The sequence below is a fragment of the Brachyhypopomus gauderio genome, chromosome 14 (assembly GCF_052324685.1).
Source record: "Brachyhypopomus gauderio isolate BG-103 chromosome 14, BGAUD_0.2, whole genome shotgun sequence".
Lineage (NCBI taxonomy): Eukaryota > Metazoa > Chordata > Actinopteri > Gymnotiformes > Hypopomidae > Brachyhypopomus > Brachyhypopomus gauderio.
This window is the reverse complement of record NC_135224.1, coordinates 23770342-23781814: the sequence shown is the minus strand read 5'-3', so window position 1 is coordinate 23781814 and position 11473 is coordinate 23770342. Positions and strand designations below refer to the sequence as shown.

General features: G+C 43.3%; 1 protein-coding gene across 1 annotated transcript; it reads left to right on the top strand.

Annotated features, from left to right (window-relative positions):
• The first annotated feature begins 939 nt into the window (after positions 1-939).
• Positions 940-6427, top strand: LOC143474617 (homeodomain-interacting protein kinase 1-like). The gene is made up of 11 exons (XM_076972115.1): positions 940-1173; positions 2298-2662; positions 3337-3460; positions 4138-4257; positions 4357-4443; positions 4733-4914; positions 5257-5470; positions 5633-5730; positions 5851-5999; positions 6092-6211; positions 6402-6427. Exons 1-11 carry the CDS (start codon positions 940-942, stop codon positions 6425-6427), a joined length of 1719 nt encoding a protein of 572 aa, XP_076828230.1.
• The last annotated feature ends 5046 nt before the right edge of the window (positions 6428-11473 follow it).

Below are 11473 nucleotides of genomic sequence, written 5' to 3'. Positions count from 1 at the left end.
ACATCCAGCAGAGTCTCTGAGATGTACATGTGCTATCAGTTTATCCTTCTATACAACCCCCTTCACCAAGCGTTCGGCTGAAGAATTAAAAGCATAAAGGAGTTTGTAGTGGACAGACCCAATTTTAGGGTTCGTACGACTGCTTGAAATACTTGGAAATACTTTCATTTTAATGTTGCTTTTTCAGATTAAAAAAAAGTGTTGGATATTGGCTAAAGCATTTGAAGATGCTTGAAATGAACTGTGTTTCGTTTCGCAACAAATAGCTATTTGACTGAATGGTTCGCTTATATAACGTTACAAATATATAAGTTACAAATACATAAGAAATGTATCAACCTCTTGTAATTCCAGCGGTAAACTCGAGAGTGCATTAAGACGTTAAGATTGTGTGCTTTGAAAATAAACTACCATTAAATAAAATATTGCTAGTTTGTTAGGTAAGGTAGAGCTACTGGATTAAATCCTACCCAAACGAGCATATATCTTAACTACATATTAATACGCCAACGTGATCGTTTGGGGGGGGGGGGGGGGGTGGTTAGGTAATAGCTAGCGAGCGAATTAGAGAAAAAGCAAAACTGTAGCTGGCTACCCAAACACGCACATTTAAAACAGTGCTGTTGGTTTGTGTATTGTTTTGAAATTAATCGACCTTATATTTGATCTTATATGCTAATAAAGCAGCGCTGCGTAGCGCGTTGTGGTGCCTGTTACCACGTCACAATCGTAGAATTCGAATTGAGCTTCCATGGAAACCGCTAGTTTACATTACGCGTTGTCATAGTGATGTGCAAACAGAACAACATTTACGGTCGACTACGAATGAATTCCGTGTCGTTTTCTTCTGCTTTTTATTCAAAAAGTTTGTTCTGAGGTTAGTTAACCCAGATAACTAAATAAGATATTCAGATTGGTTAAATCTCTACCACCTGGTCCATGGCGTACTTTGACTCCATGGCTACAAGCAGCAGTTTCCTCAGCATGGACGACTACCGTCTAGTGCAGCACGAGGTCCTCTGCTCTGCCTCCAACAGATACGAGGTGCTGGAGTTCCTTGGCCGCGGGACTTTTGGCCAGGTGGCCAAGTGCTGGAAGCGCGGCACCAGTCAATCTGTCGCCATCAAGATCCTGAAAAATCACCCTGCCTATGCCCGCCAGGGCCTGATCGAGGTGGGGAAATTATGGTAGATTTAAAAGAGGTTTTGAGAATCAATGTGTCAGGGCTGGCTCGGCTGCCACTCCCTCTACCACCAGGAGTTGCGGGACGTAATCAGCAATGATCCGTTTCAGCTGTCTGAAGTTTTGTTTATTGTTTTACCGTGCTCTCACGGCTTATATTGTTTCTCTTTTCACACGTCAAGTACCTCCCTGTACTCCCGCGTTACACAATTGTAGCCCTGATTGTGATGTTGCTTTGTTCCTGCTCTAATAAGATGTAATAGGTTGATATTGGCTAACACTGCAATTTGTAATCAGGGGCAGTGGCGGCTGGTCAATATGGGGCGCTGGGGCGCCGCCCCCTTAATATTGTTCCGATATTAAAATGAGTTCATTATAAACTGCGATAGTGAGGAAATTATTTAGTGACACTGTGTGTCTAATTGCCATGTTTGAATTTATTAAAAGTGTAAACACATAATTGTATTTAATTGCTTACATTGTGCACACTTCCTGTGTGCTGGGCACCGGTCTAATGAGAGTGCATGGAGAGGCATAAACTTTTGCCAAGCACTGATCTGAGGCTGCAGTTTAATTGGTCGGTTTCAGACACACCCACTCTTGTTGGACACACCCACTCTTGTTGGTAGTGTCAGTCAGCTGCGGTTCGTTAAAGCTGGTTTATACTTTCGCGAGTGATCGTAGGGCGAGACTCCGCCCACCTCGCGCGAACCTCCAACGTAAATCGGTTCATGTTGAATATCAGCAGGCTGGAGCAGCAGCTCATACAAAATGAGAGAAAATTCAGTTTTATCTTTACAAAATAATCTTCTCACAAAGCATTCACTTGAAGAACGTTAGGGCAAAATTCATGTTCAAATAAATAAAGGGCAATAAGACTGCTTTATTTGTTTTTAATTTGTTTACACCCCCCTCAATTATTTGTGCACCAGCCGCCACTGATCAGGGGTCATTTCCCTCTGGAAAAGAGCATCTGCCAAATATAGCAAAAGTAAATGTCTGAAGGGAGCCATGCAGTAACTGGGCTGATGCTATTGAAGTTACGTAGCATATTAGCCCTTGAATGCTGTGCCCACATAACTTAACGCCTGTCCCATCTTCCCCCATCTGCTCAGATGAGCATCCTGAGCCGTCTCAACAAGGAGAACGTAGACGAGTTCAACATTGTTCGCTCGTACGAGTGCTTCCAGCACAGGAACCACTTATGCCTGGTGTTTGAGATGCTGGGGCAGAGCCTGCAGGACTTCGTCAAGCACAGCCCGCTGCCGCTGAAGTGCATCCGGCCCATAGTGCAGCAGTTGGCCATGGCGCTCCTGAAGATGAAGAGTCTGGGCCTGATCCACACCGACCTCAAGCCTGACAACATCATGCTGGTGGACCCCGTCAGGCAGCCGTACCGGGTCAAGGTCATCGACTTCGGCTCCGCCACCCACGTCTCCAAGGCCGTGTGCTCCTCCTACCTGCAGACCAGATACTACCGGTGAGTGGCACGGCCTAAGGCATATTGGAAACAGATGCATGGTTGCGGGAATCGCTTCCGCTCGAGTGTGCTTGAGAGGTGAACTGCCCGTTGTGGATGGCTATGGTGACACGGCTGCACATTAAGATTGTGATAAGCATTACGATGAACTGCAACGCATTTGATTGCCATTTGATTTATAAGTGATGTATTTTTAATTGGATCATGTAAGTGTTGTCATTTATCCAAACACCAAAGAATATCTTAATATCTTCAGTGCCTGAGAAGTTAAGATGCTCTCAGCACACATAAAAATATTTTTTTGGTTGGTTTTATGCTTCAGGCTTTGGTAATATCAGTACAGGGTACCTGCACTGCTCCATTGTAGTTACACCATGGCAGTGTTGTTCTGTATTTACGTAGTGGAGAACAGCACATCAGTATGTAGTGTCAGTGTGTCAGTGTAGTGTCAGTGTCAGGTTACACTACAGTAGTAGATGGGTAATGCACAGGCCAGTATTGTGCTACCAATTTACCAAAAGAATATTTCAGGTAGTAAAAAAAATACTTCTTAAAGCTTTTACATTTTCACACATTAATTCATCACTCTGTGTTAAAGTGAGTACCTTTGAATCACCACAAACCACAGTATCATGCTAAACGTCATGATGGACGTTTTTGTCTTTTTGGTCCAGATCGCCTGAGATCATCCTGGGTCTCCCGTTCTGCGAGGCCATCGATATGTGGTCCCTGGGCTGTGTCATCGCCGAGCTCTTCCTGGGCTGTCCCCTGTATCCTGGAGCATCTGAATACGATCAGGTCAGCCAACGGGCCTCGGACCCGAACCTCGCCTTTCTCACGCTTCTGTCTTTATTCACGAAGCATCGAAGAACAGCGCTGATTTAGAGTCTGCTTTCCCACCTCCTTTCCAGAACTTCCTCGCTGTGTAATAAAGATGTAAATCTTGTTTGGGAGAAGAGTGGAGTTGCTAACAGTGATGGCCACCTTTATTCTAACTATGCAGCTTGCTAGCTGTTCTGTAATGACTGGCAAGGAAGAGACTATGAATGATTTTTGGGGAACCAACAAAACAATTAACTCAAATGTGTTGAGAGTGTGATCTGTGGGCCCTTTAGGCCTGAGATGTGTTTGCTGGCTATAATTGGTAATCTAATAAGAGCTCTTTACAGTAGTGCTAGAAATACTGTCTTGCAGTGGGAAAAAAATCTCAGGTTTGCATGACAGTGGAATTCTAAGATGGGTCCAGGTGAAGCTCCCAGTACAACAGGGTTGACTGGTGCAAGGTGTTTTAGGAAAGCGAAGCCCTTACTGTGTTAGAGGTGCAGACCCATGGTGGCTTTGTGGCTGTAGGGACATGTAGGGTTTGGATAGAGTAGTTGTCTTTGCTAGCTCGTCTTCAGGATCAATATATGAACATAAAATAAAGTCATCCCATCATACCATAAAATCATCCCTCCTGTACGCTGTCGCCGCAGATCCGGTACATCTCCCAGACGCAGGGCCTTCCAGCAGAGAACCTCCTGAGTGCGGGAACCAAGACCAGATGCTTCTTCCACAGGGGCTCTGGCTCCAGCTACCATCTGTGGAGACTCAAGGTCCCCCATCCTTCTTGTGCCATGTGTTCGGTTCATAAGAGATCTGTAATGGCACCTGACAGTACACCTGAACGTTTTTTCTCCTTCTATGTTCCCCAGACGCCTTTAGAGCATGAGGTGGAGCTTGGCGTCAAGTCCCAAGAGACCAGGAGATACATTTTCGACCGTCTCGATGACATGAAGCAGGTTATTTGTGCTCTTGTACACCTTATTGCACGCTTAGCATCACTGCTGTGACATGCAAATGAAGAACAAAGCGCACCAGCTGCTGGTGGAGCATGTAGAGCAAGGTCTTGGTTTTGAGTTCAAGGGTTCGAGGGTTCGTGCTGTCATAATAAGAAGTGTATGTAAGTCACAACAGCGCCTGTGAAATGCAGAGGAACACACGGCAATGTTGCTGCTGAAACAGCGTCTTAGGCACATCGCCGCCCTCTGCTGGCACATAATATGACCTACCCGTTCGTCTCCCATGCAGGTCAACATGCCCATTCTGGAAGGCACAGACGTTCAGGTGGAGAAGGCTGACCGGTGGGAGTTCATCAACCTGCTTAAAAAGATGCTGACGCTGGACGCAGGGAAACGGATCACGCCATTGGAGACTCTCAAACACCCATTCGTCACCATGGCTCACCTCTCTCACTACCCTCACAGTGCACAGTGAGTGTGTACAGGGCCGTCCCTCCGTCTCACACAGTCCAGCCTGTGTTCCAGCTCCGACGCGGGCAGGATGGTTTGCGTGTCGATCATTATGCAGGGCTGGGCGCTCCATAATTTGCTTCTTTCGTGTAAAATGTATTCAGACAAGGAGCTAAGAATTCCAACTGGAAGCACACTAAAGTTGCATGCAAATGGAAGAAAACCCCAAAGAGCTCTTTTTAAGGAACGCCATCTTATTGTAACTTGCTGTAGCACAGTGCTGTAACTCACCTCTTTCTGTCTCACTGACTCTGTGTGTCACTCTCGTTGTCTGTCTCACTCTCTGTCTCTCTCACTTTGCAGTGTAAAGTCTTGCTTCCAGAACATGGAGATCTGTAAGCGGAGGTGCACGGGCTTCGACGGCAGCAGAGGCCTGTTCGGCAGTGGGGGTGTGGCTGGGGGCGGGGCTGGGGGCGGGGGCCAGCACCAACTCCAACCTTCCAGTCACCTTCAGCAGCCAGCCCGACCAACACAGCCAGGTGGGCCTGCCAGCACAAGCTTGTCGTGTGTTGCACCAGTATCCCCAAACCTACAGCTCACATTAAACACTGCAGGTGTTCAGATAAGAAATTACTCACCAGAAATGTGCTTTTCAGCTATGTTTGAAGGGTCTTGCCATTAAGTACATGTGACCTGTTTGTTGGTTGTGTGTGTGTCCTCTGCCACGCACCCATCTCAGCCCATCGTCATCTCGGACACACTCCACCCCGCTGTCAGAATAATCACCATCTCCAGCGACACCGAGGGCAAGGACAATGCCAAGATCCTGCCCACCAGGTGCCCTCCCCACGAACTCCTTTGCTCCGCCTCCTGTGCCTCTGAGCTCTGTGTTTGCTCTGTGTTGAAACGGTCACCCTTCTGTTTGCTCACTTTGTGGATTTAAACACTCCTCCCTAGCTGCGGCGTGAACAAGCGGGTGGACGTCAACAGCTGTGTGACCGTGCGGGACTCGGACACCTGCAGCCCGCTCAGCCCCAGGCGCCTGCCCACCTTTGTGGAAAACGCCGCCACCCTGCCCAAGTCGCTGGCCATGGTCATCCCACCGGGTGAGTCCCACGCGCTCTGCCTCTCCCTCCCCTCCGGCTCTGTCGACAGGCCGCAGTCGTTGATCACTGTCTCGCATCTCCTTATAGAATAGAGCGCCGCGGCCTCCGGGATGGTCCAAAAAGACCTCGGTTGTGCCTTCTGCCAGAGCAGCCCTGCCCGGCGCCGAGAGACACAGAGCCGCGTCCTCCAAGTTTCAGCCTCTCTGAGCCAGGTAGAGCGTCTGTAGAGCAGTTTGCCTTCTCACGCTGCAGCTGCCGTCACACTTCACACTGCCCCATAGAAAATCTTATCTTCGCTCTGTTGTCTTATCCACATGCTGCACATCAGGTGTAGTCCAGAGAGTAGTTCAGCTGGGAGTATTGATATCTCACTGCCATTTTGTGTCTTGGCTCCTCCTACAGGTCCAGGATCTGTTGTGATCTCATGACAGTTCAGGAGGCAGATCCCCCTGGCACCAGTCCACCAGTCAGGAGGATCAACTCACTCCCTGCTCTTTCTTCAATTTGCACTCCTGTTACATTTGCACATTATATTTCTAATTCATTGCATACGTTCACTTTAATCGTAATTACACCAGATTCCTCATACATTCACTTTGCACATACAGTATGTTTACTTACTGCTGCATACGCCACTTACTTGAATGTAAATTTCAGAGACCTCTATTTATTTTATTATATATATAAACAACTCAGCTATATTTTTTATCTTTACTATTGTACTTACCGTTACTATTGTACTATTCCTTTTTTTACTGTTTTAGTTAATGTTAATTTTAAGTAAATGTTTACCGCTGCACTATGGAGTCTGAGAGTAACGTAATTTCAATCCTGTGTATGTCCCGCACGTATCACAGATTTGACAATAAAGTAGACTTTGACTTTGAACTACCCCTCAGCAGGCTCTTCTTACCTGAAAAAAATGACTTTATTACAGAATTTCAATACTGCAGTGTCTGGGCTTTTTTGCTTGTTTGTTAGTCCATTTTTGTTTGTTTTAGCCTATTTTAGTATTTTGTTTTTAAATTATGTTTATTTCAGATGCATCATCTGTTTTATATATTTATTTTTATTTAACATTTATTCAACCAGGAGGAATCTCACTGAGTTACAATAACTCTTCTCCCAGGGAGTCCTGGCCAATATTTGCAGAACAAAACAATTATACACAATGACATACAATACTTCTATACACAACACAATTTCAGAGAGGGTAAGAAGCCTAGGTTTAAGACAGCTTGACGCTCATTCCAAACATAAGGCGCATACAATGAAAAAGCCATTTTCCCCTAGTTTTTTGCATGAGGAAGAAACCTTGAGAGGAACCAAGACTCAGGGGGGGAACCCATCCTCCTCTGGCCGACACCGCTCACCATGACCAACTCTGTTCTTTCTAATGGGCTATCTAAGAGCAACTTATTTTGTGATTTTGTATTATATAAATAAGATAAATTAGATTGAAATGGAAGTAGATTAGAAATATATAAAGGTATTTTCCCCATTAGGGCCTTTGCAATAAAAAATCAATACATGATACTTCCTACTAATAATTCTATCCACTGAATTTCTGTGACATTACATGTACACCGTATACGTCCTGTGTGTGGGGCGCCGAACTAATTAGTGTCTATTAAACTTTTGGCAAACACGTGACTTGGAGAAGCTTTTTAACAGTGTGTGATAATGCAGACACAAAATAAAGACAATTGTATTCTTCATCACAGCTGTGGCGTTATGGTGAAATATCTGATCGGTTGGAGCAGTTCTTAACCAATTAGATTGTGTGGCAGGAACTAACTCCTTTATACATGTGCTAGCAATGTATTAATTTGGATAGATTGCTTATAATGCTAGCTTGCTGCTAACGTTAGCAAGCATTTTATTGCTCAAAAATAACTTTATTATAGAAACTCTGTTCATGTCACGTTATAGCCTATGTCTTGTCATTCACTTGATCTTTTGTATGAAGCACACTGTTTTGCTTTTGACTGAAAGCAGTAATGGTTTAAAATGTTATTTGATGCCAAATGATAATAAACAAGTTCATATCTATGAAACCAGTGTTGTCAGTGAAGTTCATTTACAATAATTATAACAATTAAGTATTAATAATAAAAAATCTCATAAGTATCTCTTAAGTTATTTGTAACTGTGTAGTGATTAATACTGTAGCAGGAACCACATACCAAAATTATAGCAATAGCAAAAATGCCTTTATTAAAACAGAGATATCTCTGGGGATCTCACATTCTAACATCAGAGAGACCCAACAAGTGTTTGTACATGCCGTCTTTATATACGATTTCTCCACGCCCAAGCACAGATCTGCTTCTATGCCTTACATGGTATTGTTGTTCGAACAAACAAGACTTCTCTCTTTGTCTCCAAACCTAACATCTCTTATACATATGGTTCCTGTCTCTGGACTGTCTGCTTGACCCGAGGTCACCATACATCAGGATGTCATACATTCATGTTTCACCCATGTCAGCATTATTAGTTCACCACTTCTGCTTGAGCAATCACCTTCTCGTTTAAACTCCTTACGCATCATGATTTCCTAAGGCCCTCTCTCGGGTTCACAGCTCGGACACATTTAAAACAATAGTTACATTTAATTCCTATATTATGTTTAAAGGGTAAGCAAAATATATTGTTGCTAATGCTAGTGCTAAGCAAAAGGATCCAAATCCAAAATCACAACAAAAGTTAAATTAACAAGCAAAAGCAACTGAGTAATTTTAAATTGAGTAAATTTAGTAATTTCAACTTTTGATTAGTTCACTCTATTTAAATCATATAAGTATGAATTGTATCCATACAACTCAATTATATTAGTTTTGACAGAAGCCATTACTTCATTTTTTTGAGGCAACGAGTTACCTCTGTTTTTTAAGTAGATTGAACTTATTAGGGTTAATTGGTTGCCTTGAAGTTTGCGGTGGGGAGCAAAGACACGCGGGACACGCCTACTTTTTTGGTAGCCTATCAGTATAGTTAATTATATTTCCTCTTATGTGACTGGATTATCCTGGATGATTTGCGTTAGCGTTTGGATAGCTCGTTAGCTGACCAGGGGGCTATTCCACGAAGCGAGCTTATGAAAGCGGCGCTTATTAGAGTGAGCCTCGCTTGAGTTAGCCAAACAGTTCACTTCCGTCTAGTTCCGTTCCACTAACGAAATCCAGACGCAACCTATTCCCGCTAATTCAAGCCAGGCTTTTGTAATTGGCGATCATGCGCGTGCACACAGTATTTACACAGCCTCACTAATCGATATTCGAAAAGGCAAGAAAATGTCGAAAGAGCTGAAGAAACGAGCAGCTTTTTTTTTCTTCTGCTGAACAGGAGCTACTCATACGTCTTTATGAGGAATATAAACACGTTATTATGAAGAAAGGCAACACATCCTGTATTAATAAAGCCAGAGAAGCTGCTTGGCATAATATTGCAGACAGATTAAATGCGTGAGCATATACACTACCGTTCAAAAGTTTGGGGTCACCTAGACAATTTTGTGTTTTCCCTGAAATCTCATACTTTTATTTATCAAATGAGTTGCAAAATGAATAGAAATATAGTCCAGACATTGACAAGGTAGAAATAATTTTCTACTTTAAACTTTGCTTTCGTCAAAGAATGCTCCCTTAGCAGCAATTACAGCATTGCAGACCTTTGGCATTCTAGCTGTTAATTTGCTGAGGTCATCTGGAGAAATCTCACCCCATGCTTCCAAAAGCCGCTCCCACAAGTTTGATTGGGTTAATGGGCACTTTTTTCGTACCATACGGTCAAGCTGCTCCCACAACAGCTCAATGGGGTTGAGATCTGGTGACTGCGCTGGCCACTCCATTACCGATAAAACACCAGCTGCCTGCTTCTTCTCTAAATAGTTTGTGCATAATTTGGAGGAGTGCTTTGGGTCATTGTCCTGTTGCAGGATGAAATTGGCTCCAATCAAGCGCTGTCCACAGGGTATGGCATGGTGTTGCAAAATGGAGTGATAGCCTTCCTTATTCAAAATTCCTTTTACCTTGTTCAAATCTGCCACTTTACCAGCACCAAAGCAACCCCAGACCATCACATTACCTCCACCATGTTTGACAGATGGTGTCAGGCACTCTTCCAGCATCTTTTCAGTTGTTCTGCGTCTCACAAATGTTCGTCTGTGTGATCCAAACACCTCAAACTTTGATTCATCTGTCCATAACACTTTTTCCAATCTTCCTCTGTCCAATGTCTGTGTTATTTTGCCCATATTAATCTTTTTCTTTGCCACTCTGCCCTGAAGGCCAGCATCCCGGAGTCGCCTCTTCACTGTAGATGTTGACACTGGCGTTTTGCGGGTACTATTTAATGAAGCTGCCAGTTGAAGACCTGTGAGGCGTCGATTTCTCAAACCTGAGACTCTAATGTACTTGTCTTCTTGCTCAATTGTGCAGCGGGGCCTTCCACTTCTCCTTCTACTCTGGTTAGAGCCTGTCTGTGCTCTCCTCTGAAGGGAGTAGTACACACCATTGTAGGAAATCTTCAGTTTCTTGGCAATGTCTCGCATGGAATAGACTTCATTTCTCAGAACAAGAATAGACTGTCGAGTTTCAATTGAAAGTTGTTTTTTTCTGGCCATTTTGTGATTTTAATCGAACCAACAATTGTAATGCTCCAGATTCTCAACTAGCTCAAAGGAAGGTCAGTTTTATAGCTTCTCTAATCAGCAAAACTGTTTTCAGTTGTGCTAACCTACTTGCACAAGGGTTTTCAAGGGTTTTCTAAATATCCAATAGCCTCCTTACAGAGTTAGCAAACACAATGTACCATTAGAACACTGGAGTGATGGTTGTTGGAAATGGGTCTCCATACATCTATGTAGATATTGCATTAAAAACCAGATGTTTACAGCAGCTAGAATAGTCATTTACCACATTAATAATGTATAGAGTGTATTTTTGATGCATTTAATGTTAGCTAAATTGAAAAAAAAACTGCTTTTCTTTAAAAAATAAGAACATTTCTAAGTGACCCCAAACTTTTGAACGGTAGTGTAATTTAATCCATTCATTGGCATTTTAAAAGTGTTATAGTAAATTAATAATGTTAATAATAATTTCCTGATTTAAAAGTAACATGAGCAGGGTTAAGAGAACGTGGCAGCAGGTCAAGGTGAAATATAAAAATATACTCCAAAATGGTAAGTACAGTTGATTAGTCCAATGTGCAGGAAAAGGTAAAACACCATATTAAATAACTATATAAAATATTTTAGCAACCAGAAAGAAAACTGCTACTGCTGCTGCTGGTGGTGGGCCTCCTGTAGCAGCCCTCACTCCTGCAGAAGACCTTGCTTTAGAGTGTAGTGTCTGTGCCTATGTAATACATTATGTGGTGTTTAAGTTTAAATTGTAACTGGTTTAAAATTCATTTCTCTTTTCTTATGATGAGTTGGGCTGAACAAATGGGAAGAATGTGGTTTACAT

What these genes read in the sequence shown, in the direction of transcription:
- LOC143474617 (XM_076972115.1), top strand. Translation starts at nt 940, where the DNA reads ATGGCGTACTTTGACTCCATGGCTACAAGCAGCAGTTTCCTCAGCATG. An exon ending in CCCGCCAGGGCCTGATCGAG is followed by an intron (nt 1,174 to 2,297) that starts GTGGGGAAATTA and finishes CCATCTGCTCAG; the next exon opens with ATGAGCATCCTGAGCCGTCT. An exon ending in GGCCATGGTCATCCCACCGG is followed by an intron (nt 6,000 to 6,091) that starts GTGAGTCCCACG and finishes CTTATAGAATAG; the next exon opens with AGCGCCGCGGCCTCCGGGAT.